The sequence below is a fragment of the Oncorhynchus mykiss genome, chromosome 23 (assembly GCF_057628025.1).
Source record: "Oncorhynchus mykiss isolate SJ-2025 chromosome 23, ASM5762802v1, whole genome shotgun sequence".
NCBI classification, from domain to species: Eukaryota; Metazoa; Chordata; class Actinopteri; order Salmoniformes; family Salmonidae; genus Oncorhynchus; species Oncorhynchus mykiss.
Window position 1 is genome coordinate 2,107,986 of NC_143044.1, and position 18,202 is coordinate 2,126,187.

The 18,202-nt window shown below is 45.1% G+C and overlaps 1 protein-coding gene across 3 annotated transcripts in view; it reads left to right on the plus strand.

Annotated features, from left to right (window-relative positions):
* wdfy4 (WDFY family member 4) overlaps positions 1-18,202 on the plus strand; it is a 168,148-nt gene that overhangs the window by 24,344 nt on the left and 125,602 nt on the right. For all 3 annotated transcript variants that reach the window (XM_036960203.2, XM_036960204.2, XM_036960205.2), the window contains exons 9-21: positions 2,514-2,746; positions 3,061-3,191; positions 8,519-8,634; positions 8,733-8,834; positions 9,065-9,255; positions 11,336-11,569; positions 11,693-12,207; positions 13,645-13,735; positions 13,990-14,204; positions 14,460-14,563; positions 14,904-15,144; positions 15,360-15,436; positions 15,620-15,838. In XM_036960203.2, the coding sequence (XP_036816098.2) occupies positions 2,514-2,746; positions 3,061-3,191; positions 8,519-8,634; positions 8,733-8,834; positions 9,065-9,255; positions 11,336-11,569; positions 11,693-12,207; positions 13,645-13,735; positions 13,990-14,204; positions 14,460-14,563; positions 14,904-15,144; positions 15,360-15,436; positions 15,620-15,838 (2,469 nt within the window). The remainder of the gene's footprint in view (positions 1-2,513; positions 2,747-3,060; positions 3,192-8,518; positions 8,635-8,732; positions 8,835-9,064; positions 9,256-11,335; positions 11,570-11,692; positions 12,208-13,644; positions 13,736-13,989; positions 14,205-14,459; positions 14,564-14,903; positions 15,145-15,359; positions 15,437-15,619; positions 15,839-18,202) is intronic.

Genomic DNA, 18,202 nt, shown 5'->3' on the forward strand with positions numbered 1-18,202 from the left:
GTTGAGACAAGGGTATTTTAGGATGATCTTATTTGTCTGTGATATGATTTTCATTACAGGTGAAAATTAATCTTATTACAAACTACTTATATATTTATTTACCACAATCATATCCATGTCCCCGCTCCTAAATCTAAGACCATCTCGGAATATTCTGACAATGCTGTGCTTCCAAACTTTATCCGTCCTGATAATGATGTTTTCTCAATGTTTTTATGCAACTTAACACATTCGTTATCTATCAATCTATGTGAGCGTAACTCGATTCCCTTGGTTATTTTCTCCTGTTTAGGTTATTTGTGAGTTAATTGTTCAACCGTCATTCCTCTATGGAATTGAGCAAAATATGATAAATGGTTCCTAAACTAAAACATAACTTTGCTTAAATTGACCTTTGAGTATGCCATAAGATTATTTTCACATTGATATTACTTTGTCAACTGCACAGGAATGTATTTCCGGTCCCCTTCTCAGTCAACATCAAACACAAAACAAACATACAGTGCCTTGCGAAAGTTTTCGGCCCCCTTGAACTTTGCGACCTTTTGCCACATTTCAGGCTTCAAACATAAAGATATAAAACTGTATTTTTTTGTGAAGAATCAACAACAAGTGGGACACAATCATGAAGTGGAACGACATTTATTGGATATTTCAAACTTTTTTAACAAATCAAAAACTGAAAAATTGGGCGTGCAAAATTATTCAGCCCCTTTACTTTCAGTGCAGCAAACTCTCTCCAGAAGTTCAGTGAGGATCTCTGAATGATCCAATGTTGACCTAAATGACTAATGATGATAAATACAATCCACCTGTGTGTAATCAAGTCTCCGTATAAATGCACCTGCACTGTGATAGTCTCAGAGGTCCGTTAAAAGCGCAGAGAGCATCATGAAGAACAAGGAACACACCAGGCAGGTCCGAGATACTGTTGTGAAGAAGTTTAAAGCCGGATTTGGATACAAAAATATTTCCCAAGCTTTAAACATCCCAAGGAGCACTGTGCAAGCGATAATATTGAAATGGAAGGAGTATCAGACCACTGCAAATCTACCAAGACCTGGCCGTCCCTCTAAACTTTCAGCTCATACAAGGAGAAGACTGATCAGAGATGCAGCCAAGAGGCCGATGATCACTCTGGATGAACTGCATAGATCTACAGCTGAGGTGGGAGACTCTGTCCATAGGACAACAATCAGTCGTATATTGCACAAATCTGGCCTTTATGGAAGAGTGGCAAGAAGAAAGCCATTTCTTAAAGATATCCATAAAAAGTGTTGTTTAAAGTTTGCCACAAGCCACCTGGGAGACACACCAAACATGTGGAAGAAGGTGCTCTGGTCAGATGAAACCAAAATTGAACTTTTTGGCAACAATGCAAAACGTTATGTTTGGCGTAAAAGCAACACAGCTGAACACACCATCCCCACTGTCAAACATGGTGGTGGCAGCATCATGGTTTGGGCCTGCTTTTCTTCAGCAGGGACAGGGAAGATGGTTAAAATTGATGGGAAGATGGATGGAGCCAAATACAGGACCATTCTGGAAGAAAACCTGATGGTGTCTGCAAAAGACCAGAGACTGGGACGGAGATTTGTCTTCCAACAAGACAATGACAACAAAACATAAAGCAAAATCTACAATGGAATGGTTCAAAAATAAACATATCCAGGTGTTAGAATGGCCAAGTCAAAGTCCAGACCTGAATCCAATCGAGAATCTGTGGAAAGAACTGAAAACTGCTGTTCACAAATGCTCTCCATCCAACCTCACTGAGCTCGAGCTGTTTTGCAAGGAGGAATGGGAAAAAAATTCAGTCTCTCGATGTGCAAAACTGATAGAGACATACCCCAAGCGACTTACAGCTGTAATCGCAGCAAAAGGTGGCGCTACAAAGTATTAACTTAAGGGGGCTGAATAATTTTGCACGCCCAATTTTTCAGTTTTTGATTTGTTAAAAAAGTTTTAAATATCCAATAAATGTCGTTCCACTTCATGATTGTGTCCCACTTGTTGTTGATTCTTCACAAAAAAATACAGTTTTATATCTTTATGTTTGAAGCCTGAAATGTGGCAAAAGGTCGCAAAGTTCAAGGGGGCCGAATACTTTCGCAAGGCACTGTATTTTTCCAGGTAGGGATAGTGGTCATAGGCACTATAACTAACCAGCCCAGCCAATGTCTTTCTATGTGAAACAAATCCTCATTGACTGAACCTTTTTTTGGGGTGTCTGTCTCTCTTCTTCGACCTAGGGGAAACACTGCTCCTAGTTTTTTACACTTTTACATATCTGTTTCTATCTGAGCCTAGTTAACCTTCTGCTTCAGGCTTTCTATCCTTGTGTCATAAGACGCAGTGCAGAGGGTCTGCACAAAAATATTTTCCTATGATGTGTTCTCAGTTTTGAGCAAATTACAGGAAGGAGATGATGAGAGGATTAAGGCACTTAGTACTTTTGAGATTCGCACAATAATGTATTTTTTTTCACTCATTTTTAACCCTTGTCCTTCCAGGCTCTGCGGTAAGGAACCTATCAGCGTTCCGTTTGCTCCAAGGTTCCTTCCAGCGGTCAGAGGACTGTGTTTTCTGCAGCCAGATCCTAAGCACCATCAGGACTGTGTGGTCATGGAACAGGGCCAACTTCTTCCTGTTAGAGTGGACTGTTCAATCACTGGCTCAGCTAGCTCAGTGTGTTTCGAAGAAACCACCTCCTGTACACAGACTGTTCTTCTCTATGTTAGAGATGGTGGGTTGAGTGACACATGCACCTGTGGGCAAGTAGGCACATACACACACATGCGTGCACAAGCACACACACTTGCATGCACACAAGGTAACTTCACTTGTTAAGTACATACACACAAAATCTGCATCAGAATCTATCAATGTCCTGTCATTCAAGGAAGCTATCCCCTTAACAAGCTTTACATTTATAGTTCTCCATCCATGACTCCATATGTCCGTTATGTTGAATTAATTCCGCAATTGATAATTTGGTAAATAACTTATCTGTTGATTCACCACTACTGACTGAACTATCCTGTTAATGTGTCTGTCCAGGTGGCATTCCATCTTAATTACATCCCCCACGAGGCTGTGCGTGCGGTGCAGGCGGTGCTGAAGCAGGGCTGGGCAGGGGCCGTGGCCGGAGGGGCACAGTTTGGAGTGGCTGCCCTCGGCTGCTTCCACAGGTTTAAATTTAGGAATAAACTTTATTGATCCCCAAAGGTTAAATTGGATTCGTCCCCAGTATAAGACACATTGATTATTTTATAAATGACTCTATGACTGGGATGATACAATATGCACTCTGTGGAAAGTTCATTAGGTACACTTTCCCACACCATTACGCCACCATCCTGTACTGTTGACACCAGGCAGGATGGGGCCATGGACTCATGCTGTTTACGCCAAATCCTGACTCAGCCATCAGCATGAAGCAATCGGACCTGGCAATGTTTTTCCATGCCTCAGTTGTCCAGTGTTGGTGATCGCGTGCCCACTGGAGCCTCTTAATCTGCTGTAATAGCCCATTCGTGACAAGGACCGACAAGTTGTGTGTTCCGAGATGCCGTTCTGCACACCACTGTTGTACTGCGCTGTTATTTGCCTGTTTATGTCCCGCCTGAGAGCTTGCGAGTCTTGCCATTCTCCTTTGACCTCTCTCATCAATTATCTTTTTTTCGCCCACAGGAATACAGCTGACTTTGAGCATCATGCCATGCTCAAAGTCGCTTAGGTCACTCGTTTTGCTAATTTTAACGTTCAATCGAACAGTAACTGAATGCCTCGATGCCTGTCTGCCTACTTCATATAACCACAGCCACGTGACTCACTGTCTGTATGAGTAAACCATTTTAGTGAATGGGGTGGTGTACCTAAAAAACTGGCCACTGAGTGTATATTTATAGTACTTTTTTACAGTATACAGTGCATTCAGAAAGTATTCAGACCCCTTGACTTTTTCCACATTTTGTTACGTTAAAGCCTTATTTAAAAATGTAGTAAATTGTTGTTGTTCTTCTCATCAAATACACACAATACCCCATAATGACAAAAGTTCAACCTTGGATTCATCAGACTAGAGTCCTTTAGGTGCCTTTTGGTAACTCCGAGTGAGCTGTCATGTGCCTTTTTCTGAGGAGTTTGTTCTGTCTGAACACTCTACCATAAAGGCCTGATTGGTGGAGTCCTTCTGGAAGGTTCTCCCATCTCCACAGAGGAACTCTGGAGCTCTGTCAGAGTGACCATCGGGCGTCCCGAGTAGCACAGTGGTCTAAGGCATTGTACCGCAGTGCTAGCTGTGCCGCTAGAGATCCTGGTTTGAGTCCAGGCTCTGTCGCAGCCAGCCACGACAGGGAGACTCGTGGGGCTGCGCACAATTGGCCCAGCGTCATCCAGGTTAGGGGAGGATTTGGCCATCAGGGATGTTCTTGTCCCATCGCGCTCTAGCAACTCCTGTGGAAGGCCGGGCACAATGCACTCTGACATGGTCACCAGGTGTGTGGTATTTCCCTCGACACATTGGTGCGGCTGGCTTCCGGGTTAAGCGGGCATTGTGTCAAGAAGTAGTGCGGCTTGGTTGGATTGTGTTTCGGAGGACGCTCGGCTCTCGACCTTCGCCTCTCCCAAGTCCGTACAGGAGTTGCAACAATGGGACAAGACTGTAACTACCAATTGGATGACATGAAATTGGGGAGAAAAATAAATATATATAAAAAAAGTGACCATCGGGTTCTTGGTCACCTCCTTGAAGAATGCCCTTCTCCCCCAATTGCTCAGTTTAGCCAGGTGGCCAGCCCTAGGAAGAGTCTTGGTGATTCCAAACTTCTTCCATTTAAGAATGAGGGAGTTCTTGGGGACCTTCAATGCCGCAGATATTTTTTGGTAGCCTGTGCCTCGACACACACAATCCTGTCTCGTCGAGACAGCACCTGAGCTCAATTTCGATTCTCATAGCAAGGTTCTGAATACTTATGTAAATAAGGTATTTCTGTTTTTAATACATTGGCAAAAAACTGAGAATATGTTTTCCCTTCATCATTATGGGGTATTGTGTGTAGATTGATGAGGGAAAAAAATAACTTAATACATTTTTGAATAAGTGTAACGATGACACAGGGAGTCAGGAAGCATGTGCAGTTAGTGAGTGTAATATGAACCAACATGGCACAATACAATACAAGAGAAACGTATGACAATGAAACATAACCAAAACTGCCTGATAACTGATAACAAAAGAGTGCCATATAAAGGGCATCAGCGAGTAATTAAGTCCAGATGTGACTGATGATGAGATGCAGGTGTGCGTAAATATGGGTTGCCAGGACCGGTGCTTAGTAGACCGGCGACGTCGAGCGCCGGAGAGGGGGAGCGGGAGTAGATCTCACAGTACCCCCACCCCCCTCCGCAGAACGACGCCGTCCTGATGTTGGGATGTAGAATGTCGTCCACCGGAACCCAGCACCGCTCCTCTGGACTGTACCCCTCCCAGTCCATCAGGTGACACAACGTCGGGAGTCCAGAAGTGATTTGACGGTATAGGCAGGGTTCTCTTCAATGTCCAAGGGAGGCGGAGGGGTGTTGTGGGGGACGGCATCAGCCAGGGGTCAGGGGCCCCTGGTCTGAGGAGGGAAACATGAAAAGAAGGTGAGATCCGATAGTTATTGGGGAGTTGTAATCTGTAAGTTACCTCGTTGACCCTCCGGAGGACCTTGAACGGCCCCACAAACCAGGGACTCAGCTTCTTAGAGGACAGGCAGAGCGAGAGGTTCCTGGTGGAGAGCCAGACACGATCACCAGGATGGAACACGGGAGCCTCACTGACGGTGGATGGCGCGCTAAAATCTCACGAGGGCATCGTTTCATACCTCTTCTGCGCACCTAAACCACTCATCCACCACAGGAGGTTCGGTCTGGATCGGATTCCACGGAGCCAGGGCCGGCTGATAACCCAGAACACACTGGAAGGGAGTCAGCTTAGTGTAGGAGTGTCCAAATTAATTCTGGGCGTATTCACCCCAAGGAAGGAATGGGGCCCACTCCCCCTGCTGGTCCTGGCAGTGAATCCTCAGGAACCTCCCCAGCTCCTGGTTCATCATCTCCACCTGCCCGTTAGATTGAGGCTGGTACCCAGAAGTGAGACTGACCGTGACCCCAGCTTCTCCATGAAAGCCTTCCTCCGGATGGTGAAAGTGCCGGAAGACCTGCTGGAACAGTACCTCAGCGACCCGGAGAGCGTTAGGGAGACCAGAGAGAGAGATGTAACTACATGATTTTGAGAATCTGTCCACAACCACCAAAATGGTGGTGAAACCATCAGACAAGGGGAGATCAGTGATTAAAGAAATTGACAGATGAGACCAGGGATGCTGTGGCACAGGAAGGGGAAGGAGTTTTCCTGCTGGAGCGTGCGGTGAGATTTATATTGAGTACATACTGAACTTGACATGAGTTGACATAGTGTGCAACGTCCTGTGCCAAAGTGGGCCACCATTATTTCTCAGAAAGGGATTGAGTGGTGCGGGTGACACCTGGGTGTCCAGAGGCGAGGGATGTGTGTGCCCAGGTCAGCAACCAATCTCTAACCCCTGTTGGGACGTAAATACGCTCCGGAGGACCGATTGATGAGCTGGCGGACACACACAGGGCCCTTTACCAATGTGGAAACACAGGGACAGGGAAAGCAGGTCCTCCGACATCCTGGTCCTCAGGCGGTAATCCTCCTCTCTGACCAGGAGATGGTGGGATTATGAAGTTGGAGCCACAGGAGGCCAATGATGACTTTGTGCATGGGTGCGGAGGTGAAGAGGAAGGAAAGGTTTTCCTGGTGCTTGGGTCCCACAGTGAGGGTGAGTGGAACTGTGACGTGCGTAATAGTGCCGGATCCCAATGGTCATATATCCAACGCTTGGACCAGAAATAGAGAAGAGAGCGGGTACGAGGTGATGTGCAGGGAGGAGGCAAAGGTCTCGTCAATAAAATTCCCTGTGTCACCAGAACCCTTTAGAGCTGTAGAAACAATAGATGAGGGACCGCCTCCTAGTGAAATCGATACTGAAAAAGGTTTGACGGACAGTGATGATGATGGAGTACTCATGCCTAACCCAGGAAGTCCCTCTGCTCTCGTGGATTCCGGGTTGGGACGTACCAGACACCGTTGAAGCTGGTGCCCTTCCTGGCCGCAATAGGGACAGAGCCCTAACTGCCTCCGATGGCATCGCTCAGCCGCGGGGAGGCTTGTGGCCATGGGTTCAGGCTCTGACGCAGAACAGTCAACGAAGGAGGGAGAGAGGCGATGGGAGTGCTGACGCTCCCAAAGGAGGTTATCCAGATGAATGACCATCGCGATGAGTGTGTCCAAGGTTAGATTTTCATCTCGGCAAGCCATCTCCGTCTGGACTTCTTTGCGCAATCCTCTTCTGAATAGGGTGCAGAGCGCCAGATTATTCCATCCACTGGATGCTGCCACTGTCCTCTCTGCCCTCCGGTGAATGGTGGAAGACCCTGAACCCCTCATAGGAACCCAGATCCTCTTCTCTCTCAGACGGCCATAGCCCACTCCAACGCCCGTCCGGACAGCAGGGAAATAACCGGGGCAACCTTGGACCTGTCTGTGGTGGGAACTCCCAACTGATGAGTGAAATAGAGGGAGCACTGGAGTAGGAAACCACGGCATTTGGAGGGAGACCCATAATATTTGTCCGGGAGAGACAAACGGGCATCGCTGACCTGGGTGGACTGTTGGATGGGCTGGGGTGCTGGCACGCTGGGTCGACTTGTGGTAGAGAATCCTCCACTTGTTGGAGGTGACGCCCCTCTGGAAATGTCGAGATGTTGAAAAATGTGGAGGACCTCATCCATAGCCATCCCCAGTTGTGCCAGGTGTTCATAGTGTTGGCGAAGTAAGTGTCCCTGTTCGCTGACTATCTGGGAGATGTCCTGATTAACTGATGCTTCCAAATGTTGAGGCAGTATTCTGTAACGTCGATGCAGGGAGTCAAGAAGCAGGTGCGGTTAGTGAGTTTAATATGAACAAACATACAAAATAAGACAAACGTCTGACAAAGAAACATAACCAACACTACCTGATAACTGATAACAAAAAATTATTATATTAAGGGTAAGTAGTCAGGGAGTAATGAAGTCCAGGTGTGACTGGTGATGAGATGCAGATGTGCGTGAAGATGGGTTTCCAGGACCGGTGGTTATTAGACCTGCGACATTGAGCGCCGGAGAGGGAGACGTGGCAAGGCTGAAACGTAACAAAATGTGGAACATTCAAGGGGTCTGAATACCTTCCAAATGCACTGTATATCCAGTTACTCATTGCGTATTTATACCTTGTGTAATTATTTTGATATTACTTCTCTTTTTTTCTCTCTGCATTGTTGGGAAAGGTCCGTAAGTAAGCTTTTCACTGTTAGTCTACACTAGTTGACGAAGCATGTGACAAATCAAATTTGATTGGATTTGACTTTAGTTTAAAATATACAAAATCTCTTCCATTCCTCTTCAGGTTGACAGTGCGTAGTGGTCTGCTAGCGGAGGTTCTCAGTGATGGAGGTCTGTTGGAACTTCTGCTTGGAGAACTACGCAGGAGGGCCAAGATACTCAGGAAGGCTAGAGGAGCAGGTATGTTATTGTAACAATGATGTTACCACATATAGTCTTATATAGAGCCTATAGAGCCTTTCTCTCTTCCTCACAGTGATCTCATCTCTCTCTGTCAGGTCCCCAAGATCAGTCAGCTGTAGAGGACAATGAGAGAGCTCTCACCACCAGCATGCTCACAGTAGTGGCTGCCCTCACCCTACGCTCCATCAGAAACACAGGTAAGTGTCGGAATCTGGTCTAGCGGTAGTGCAACCAACATTGCCCCCAAAGGCACTGGTCCGATCCATGGGTCCACCACTAGCCACTTTCCTCTCATCCTCATCTGTCTCCCCTCGCTTTTATATCTGCATCTATCCAAAGAAATGCTACACCCTATCAGGTACACACATCCCGATCACTCTCCAGCTCTCCCCCGCTCTCTCGCTTTCTCTCTTTCCCGCTCTCTCAGTGTCAGTCCGTGACCTTGGGATGGTTCCCTACATAAAGATATTTCTAGATGAGGAGCAGTACAGAGGACCAACCCTCAGCATCCTGGAGCAGCTGTCAGAGATAAACCCTGACGAGTTTATGTCTACGGCTATAGGAGCTCTCTGTTCCTCTACACAACAGGAGCTGGGGCTCAAACAAGACCTGCTGCAGGTACACACACAGACATTGATCCCTCTCTAATGTTTTATGGATTGTTGTCAGAAACACATTTTGCTAAAGCATGAGGAGAAACGACAGCCAACAAAAACACGTGAGGGTCTCGACTAATCATTTTCACGTCAAATTTTAACAAATTGTAACATGTTTAAAACATAATAAGGCAGTGAATTTGTTATCCCATCCTCCAGGAGCTTTATTACATTATAGACAAATGCAGATTGATTAGCTGATACAGGTTTAGCTGTTAGCCGGGGCGCTATTTGATTACCCCTGCAGCCCTGTGCTGTAGCTCTATGAAGATTAGGACCTCTATCACATCAGAGAATGGCTGATAAACCTGATTAGGTCTAAGTGAGTTAGCGACTTACTGTACGTGTCTATTTTTATAGATCAGAATGAGAGGGGTACTAACTCGCAGACGATATATGTGTGTGTGTGTGTGTGGTGGTGGGGTGTTTGTGTGTTTGGTGTGTGTGCGAGTGTGTGTATTTCTATACGAGTTTGTGTGAGTGTGTGTGCGCGAGTGTGTCTATGTGTGTTAACTTGATTAAAGCAGGTGGCAGTCAGATTTAGTGTGACCTGGTTTGGCGTGTGTTGAGAGCCATTGTGATTAGTCTAATTCTTGTTAATCACATTTCTCTCTGCGTTCTGCCACACACATTGCCTATCAGATGGATTAGACCACTAAATTAGATGAAGCTAATCACATTTAGCTTAGTCCTCAACAATGGTTACCCCAAATAATTTATGATTTTGTTATTTATTTATGTCAGGACTATTTTTCATCTCTTCATGACCTGCTTGTTTTAATTGGCCGGATAGAACGGAAGAGATAAGCTCGCATCTTGCTTTGTTTACTTATTGAGAGGCAATTGAATGCATTATACATTATTACTCAAAATGTTTACACAGTGCCTAGTGAAAGTCTACACACCCCTTGCACAGATTCACATTTTGCTGCCTTAAAAATCATTCTAAAAAGGGATAAAAAAAAATAAATAAAAATATGTCTTGATTGGGTATGTCCCCACACCCCATAGTTTATACTTGGTGGAAGCACCTTTGGCGGCAATTACAATGACTTTCCAAGAGGCGTTGAGTGTTCTTGAGTGGTCTACTCTCTGTCCTGACTTGAGTCTGCTTGAAAGGTTTGAAAATTACTGTCCATCAATGATTCCCAACCAAATTTACTGAGCTTGAGCAATTTTGACAAAAACAATTAATATATGTTGCCTTAATTAAGAGTTGTGCGAAGTTGGTAGAATCTTATTCAAAATTATTCACAGCTGTAGTTGCTGCCAAAGGGGCTTCCACAAAGTATTAACTTTGGGGTAAGAATGTAAGCTCACTTCGCAGCTAGCTTGAAATCTTGCCGATGGAACTATCCAATTGGAACCTCTTGTGTAGTTCAATTGTTTTGCATGTTGTCAAGCGGGCAGTTAAGTGTGTTGGTAAGGTAGAGGACCCTGGTACAAGCCCAGTCAGAGGTAAGTCCAGGGTGGCAGCACTATATGCTAAGTTAGCATACTGACACTGGTTTTATAAAGACATGAGCAATCAAGACATCTTTGTTTTACATTTTTTAGAAATTGAGAAAATGTTCTAAAATGTTTCTTTCACTTTGAAAGTGGAGCAGGTTGTGTAGATAACTAGTAAAGAAAAAGCAGAAAAAAATGAGTGCAAGGGGTGTAGACTTTCACGAGGCATTATACATATCTAGATGTTGGTCACTGATGCCTTTGTGACAACATACTCCCAAACCTCAAACATCTCAAACATCCCAAAGAGAATACTGTGTGTGAGCTGAATAGTTTGGTCCAGGCTATTCTGTTTGTGCTGTCTGTAAAGGGTTCATTCTGTATAGGTCAAGTTCAATGACCTCAATCTATGTCTGTAAACGTAATCTTCTCAATAGCCAATAGCCATGTTAACAGGACTTTCTCGATCTGCCTCATCCATATAACATAGTCTACCTTGTTTGTTAGATAGTCAGAGAGGACTAAAGCACAAATGGAGCCAGACGTGTGTGTGTACATTTTCTGTAACTGAATTATCTCTCTCTGTTCTCCAGTCAGTTTTGAAGGTTCTGGAGAGACCTAACAGTTGGGGGGCGTTTCGACGTGCGCGGGGCTTCACCGGCCTGCTGTCCCTGGTGGTGGACATGGAGGGGGCTCTGAGTGACTCCACTCAGGGTGGGGTGTGGGGTGCTAAGGAGCAGCAGGGGATACTAGACCTCCTCTTCCTCACCCTACACACCCTCGCTCTAGCTGTCCATGTACACCCTGTCAACTCACACCAGTTCCAGGTAAGTAACACCACTCTACTGTGATGTCATTAATTCAAATGAGGTGTCCAATAACCTTGTAAGCCAAAGGATGGGTTGTATGAAAGTGACCAGACATGAAAATAATTCATTAATTTGTTCCAGGCTGAAGGGTTCTACGAGAGGCTGGCTGAAGCCTTACTACGGCTGGGTTGTTTCCAGACTGAGGGCTGGGAGGCGACAGAGAGGATGGAGGGCCACGCTGGGGGTATGATGAGTAGGGGCCTGGGCCAGAGATGGGGTCAGAGAGAAACAGAGGACAATCATTCTCTTGGGAGGAGCTTCCACCAGTTTCTGGAGCTTTCTGAGACCCCAGTGCTCACCTCCCTCTCTTCCACCTCCAAGCCACCCCTGCCTCCCCCTTTACAGACCTGTATCAGGCTCCTCTCCTACCTGGACCAATTAGCTACAGGGACCTACGCTGCCCTTAAGATGACAGCAGGACATGTGGGAGAGAAGAGAGAGGAGGGGGGAGATGGAGAGACCCAGGGGGGAGGAGAGAGGCTGCAGACTGTGCCACCAACCCAACAGACTTTACAGACACCAGAGGATGAACTACCGGGGGGATCCAGACCTGCAGGCCACAGCGTCGCTGTTGTCTGCTCTGAGACTAACTACAGGTGGAACTGTTGTTTCTTGTTAAAGAGATACACTATCGTACCAGAGTATCTCTATTTCAATGTCCATCTATATCTATCTCCCTTTCTACCTCCTTCTCCTTTCCTTTTCCCCCTCCCTTTCCATCTTCACCTCCCTATATATCACAGTGGTTTTCTTCTAAGCTTTTACAGTGCATTCAGAAAGTATTCAGACCTCAGATCTGGGGAAGGGTACCAAAAAAATGTCTACGGTATTGAAAGTCCCAAATAACACAGTGGCCTCCATCATTGTTATTTTGGAACAACCAAGATTTTCCTAGAGCTGGCCGCCCAGCTAAACTGAGAAATCGGAGGAGAAGGCCTTGGTCACGGAGGTGAAAGAGTTTCAGAGTTCCTCTGTTTAGATGGGAGAACCTTCCAGAAGGACAACCATCTCTGCAGCACTCCACCAATCAGGCCTTTATGGTAGAGTGGCCAGACGGAAGCCACTCCTCAGTAAAAGGCACATGACAACCTGCTTGGAGTTTTCCAAAAGGCACCTAAAGGACTCTCAGACCATGAGAAACAAGATTCTCTGGTCTGATGAAACCAAGATTGAACTCTTTGGGCTGAATGCCAGGCATTTTGAGGAAACCAGGCACCAGCCCTACAGCGAAACATGATGGTGGCAGCATCATGGTGTGGGGGTGTGTCAGCGACAGGGACTGGGAGACTAGTCAGGATCGAGGGAAAGATGAATGGAGCAAAGTACAGAGAGATCTTTGATGAAAACCTGCTCCAGAGCACTCAGGATCTCATACTGGGGCGAAGGTTTACCTCCCAACAGGACAACAACGTTAAGCACACAGCCAAGACAAAGCAGGAGTGTCTTCAGGACAAGTGTCTGAATATCCTTGAGTGGCCCAGCCAGAACCCGATTGATCGAACATCTATAATTATATGACCATTTGAATCAGCTGTGCTAATTCTAGGCCTGGAAATAGCTGTGTAGAGACGCTTCCCATTGAACCTGAAAGAGCTTGAGAGAATATGCAGAGAAGAATTGGAGAAACTCCCCAAATACAGGTGTGCCAAGCTTGTAGCATCATAACAAAGAAGAGTCGAGGCTGTAACCACTACCAAAGGTGTTTCAATACTTATGTAAATGTGATATTTAATTTTTTTATTTTGCAAAAAAATTAAAAACCTTTGATTTTGCTTTGTCATTATGGAGTATTATGTGTAAATTGATGTGGGGGGAAAACTATTTAATCCGTTTTAAAATAAGGCTGTAATGTGTAAAAATGTGTAAAAAGTCAAGGGTCCTGAATACTTTCCGAATGTACTGTATATTCCAGGTTGTTGCATGAGTGTTACTTTCTCTCTTATCCAATCTATCTGAGGCCAAGCAAGATTGCTTCATATTATAATTACATTATAACTATGTCATACTATGTATCTGTGGGTTTATGGGTTCAGGTTTACCTGTGACCAGACCATACTGTATCCTGGAGCCCTCAGGGTCATCATGACTCTCCTGCCTCATGTCTTTACTGCAGAGGATCCACAGGTAACCTATCAGCAGACCGACTACACTGCTCTGTCATACGCAGGAATCAATGCAGAAATCGACTCAGTTTAGTTAGATTTCATTCACGCTCTACTGCTCTTTCATATTATGTAGAAATCAATTAATTGGAATTCAACTCAGTTCAGTTCAATTGGATTACTCATAGCTTCTCTCTTCTCAGACTGCTTTGCTGTCATTTGAATTTTACTCAATTCGATTAAATTGAATTCTTCATCACTCCTCCTCTCCCCCAGCTGTCAGTGGAGGTCCAGTACTCAGTAGCCCACCACCTCCAGGTGATGGTAACATCAGAGAAGAACCGTCAGATTGTCTGCAAGGGGGGTTTGGTGTCCACTCTACTAACCCACTGTCGAAGCATCCTGCTCAGGCCGGACCACCCACTATACCTGCCTGACACACGCATCCTGGAGAAAATCTCCTCACACTCCATCTCCCACATAGACCTCAGGTCAGCTGCTTTTCTTGGCACCAAGCTTGGGTGTGTATACGTATTAGGCACCAAATGGCAGAAAATGGACTGAAACAGGGAAGGACTATCTGGACACGTTTCCGTTTTCTGATTCAATAAGTTTTAAAACATTGTCCCTGTGCTGATCTCACTACCCACCGTTGAGGAATCTTTTTTTGTATTTAAAATGGATAGTTCACCCCAAAATCAAAGCTTGACGAATGTTATCTTACCTCTTATTTCCTCCTGCTCCAGGCGTTTCCTGTGTCTTTGTGATCCTCTGATGTGCCAAGCTAACAAAATTGCTGCCACCTCTGCTCCAGAATCCAACACACAATGCCCCTTTTCTCCCTCCAATGGTAAAGATACAGAACTTTTATCTGATTTTAACCATGTAATTTGAGTCCTGCACTAGCACTGTTGATTTAACTAATAAGGTCATAATTATATGACCATTTGAATCAGCTGTGCTAATTCTAGAATACATCAAAGAAGTGGACTGGCTAGGGGTACTCGAGGAGAGGTTTGGGAAACACTGGTCTAGAGGAAGCAGACAGCATTTGAAATGTTGCACATCTGTGTTCCAAAAAGTGTAGCTTTTAACTTTAGGCCTATACTGTATGTAGTCTTTACATGTAATTCTGTAATTGCTAATGAAATAAACATGGTTGTAATTGTATAATTAATCTAATTTTGCAGGCCACAGCCCAGAGAAGGCAGACAGCTTAACAGATAGTGAGACCACCACTCGCTCCATCATGAAGCGCTCTTTTAGCCTGCTGAGCTCCTCTCCTCCTATTGGCGCTCCTGTCGGCCAGCCCCTCCCCCTGCACCAAATCATTAGCCTAGTCTCTATGACGTCACCAAGGAGCTTCCGACCACACCGAGTCTCCACCTCTCCGGCCTTTGTGGAGTTTGATATGACTGAGAGTGGCTATGGGTGAGTCCACTGTACTGGGTAGGTTGGAAGTGGGATTGGTTCTGATAGGTTTGCATAGGATTCCAATGATTCACTAGCCTGATCCCAGATCTGTTTGTGATGTCTTGCCAACTTCTATGGTCATTGTCATACGAAATGTTCTGTTGCTCACCATTGATTTGACAATGACGTGTGTTTCTGTGTGTGTGTGCATGTCTGTGTGTGTGTGTTTTCAGATGTCTATTTCTACCATCCCTGGCTACAGTGAAAGGTGTCAATGCTGACTCCATCCCAACAGGGGGAATAGGAGGAGGTAAGACAGGAGGGGAGGGAGTTCACCTAGTACTGTATCAACTACGTTTTACTTTTAACAACTATATGTTTTCCTATTTTACTTGTTTAAATGGATTTGCTTTGAAAATGCTGTATGACCTATGTTTGGTTTACTTTATCTCTGCTTGTCCCCTCTCCTCCTCCTCCTCTTCCATTCAACCAGACTGTCGTGGTTTCCCTCCGGCAGCAGGCCTGTCATATTCCTGCTGGTTCCTGATCAGCAGGTTCAGTTCAGCCCGTGATTCCCACCCGATCTGGCTGCTGTCTGTGGTGCGCCATATGTCCCGTGCCGAACAGCAGTACGTCTGTCTGTCTGTCTCCATCTCAGCCAGCGATGGATGTTTGGTCATCTCAACTGAGGAGGAGCCTTTCACCTTCCTGGGTAAAGACATGCTAAAGAGACATTGGAATGACCTAAACCTGTGCTGTAATGTTTTCTTTGGCACAATATGCTATTTACAAAAATATATACACCAATCCCAAACCAACCTCTAGACCAGGGGTGTCAAACTCATTTTTGGAGTGTGTGCCTAGTGTGTGCTGGTTTTTGGTGTTTCCTTTCAATTAAGACCCAGACAACCAGGTGAGGGTAGTTTCTTACTAATCAATGACATTAATTCATCAATCAAGTCCAAGGAAGGAGCGGAAACCCGCAGACACTTGGACATCCGTGCAATGAATTAGACACGTGCTTTAGAACAATGTTCCGGCTAAGATGTGCGTGTGCACGCACTTCCTCCAGGAATGCCACGCAGAAGAAATGCAGTGCCGCACAGAAACGCAAGAGATTGAAATTCACTGAGTTCGCCCCATAAGTTTACACTATGTACACTACCGGTCAAAAGTTTTGGAACACATACTCATTCAAGGGTTTTTATTTATTTTTACTATTTGCTACATTGTAGAACAATAGTGAAGACATCAAAACTATGAAATAACACATATGGAATCATGTTGTAACCAAATAAGTGTTCAACAAATCAACATATATTTTAGATATTTGATTCTTCAATTAGCCACATTTGCCTTGATGACAGCTTTGCACACTCTTGGCATTCTCTCAACCTTTTTGATGATGTATCAATCAATCAAATGTATTTATTAAGCCCTTTTTACATCAGGAAAATAAGGAGAAATAGAGAATTAGAGGGAGCATACTTAAATTCACAAAGGACACCAGATGAGAGGAGAAATACTCCAAATATAACAGACTGACCCTAGCCCCCCGACACGAACTATTGCAGCATAATTTCTGGGGGCTGAGACAGGAGGGGTCGGGAGACACTGTGGCCAAGTTAAACTATACCCCCGGAGAGAACCAACCAGGCAGGATATAACCCCACCCACTTTAACAAAGCACAGCCCCCACACCACTAGAGGAATATCTTAAACCACCAATTTATAGCCCACAAAGATCTCCCCCACAGCACGAACCCGAGGGGGGCGCCAACCCGGACAGGAAGATCACGTCATAGCCTCAACCCACTCAAGTGATGCACCCCTCCTTGGGACGGCATGGAAGAGCACCAGTAAGCCAGTGACTCAGCCCCTGTAATAGGGTTAGAGGCAGAGAGTTCCAGTGGAGAGAGGTTGAACCGGCCAGGCAGAGACAGCAAGGGTGGTTCGTCGCTCCAGTGCCTATCCGTTCACCTTCACACCCCTGGGCCAGCCTACACTTATTCATAGGTCCTACTGAAGAGATGAGTCTTCAATAAAGACTTAAAGGTCGAGACCGAGTCTGCTTCTCTCACATGGATAGGCAGACCATTCCATAAAAATTGAGCTCTGTTTTTAGAAAGCCCTGCCTCCAGCTGTTTGCTTACAAATTCTAGGGATAATAAAGAGGCCTGCTTCTTGTAACAGTAGCGTACATGTACAGTGGGGCAAAAAAGTATTTAGTCAGCCACCAATTGTGCAAGTTCTCCCACTTAAAAAGATGAGAGAGGCCTGTAATTGTCATCATAGGTAGACTTCAACTATGACAGACAAAATGAGAAAAAAATTCCAGAAAATCACATTGTAGGATTTTTAATTAATTTATGAGAACTTGAGAATTCAACTTGCACAATTGGTGGCTGACTAAATACTTTTTTGCCCCACTGTAGGTATGTACAGCAGGACCAAATCAGAAAGATAGATAGGAGCAAGCCCATGTAATGCGTTGTAGGTTAGCAGTAAAACCTTTAAATCAGCCCTAGCCTTAACAGGAAGCCAGTGTAGAGAGGCTAGCACTGTAATATGATCACATGTTTTGGTTCTAGTCAAGATTCTAGCAGCTGTGTTTAGCACTGAAGTTTATTTAGTGCTTTAACCGGGTCGCCAGAAAGTAGAGCATTGCAGTAGTCTAATCTAGAAGTGATAAAAGCATGGATGAACTTTTCTGCATCATTTTTGGACAGAAAGTTTTTGATTTTTGCAATGTTACGTATATGAAAAAAAGCTGTCCTTGAAACACTCTTGATATGTTCATCAAAAGAGAGATCAGGGTCCAGAGTAACACCAAGGTCCTTCACAGTTTAATTTGAGATGACTGTACAACCATCAAGATTAATTGTCAGGTCCAACAGAAGATCTTTGGACCTAGAACTAGCATCTCTGTTTTGTCGGAGTTTAAAAGTAAAACATTTTCCCCATCCACTTCCTTAGGTCTAAATACAGGCTTCCAGGTAGGGCCATTTTGGGGCTTCACCATGTTTCATCGAAATGTATCGTCCTCACAGCAGTGAAAGGTGGAAGGTGGAGGGCA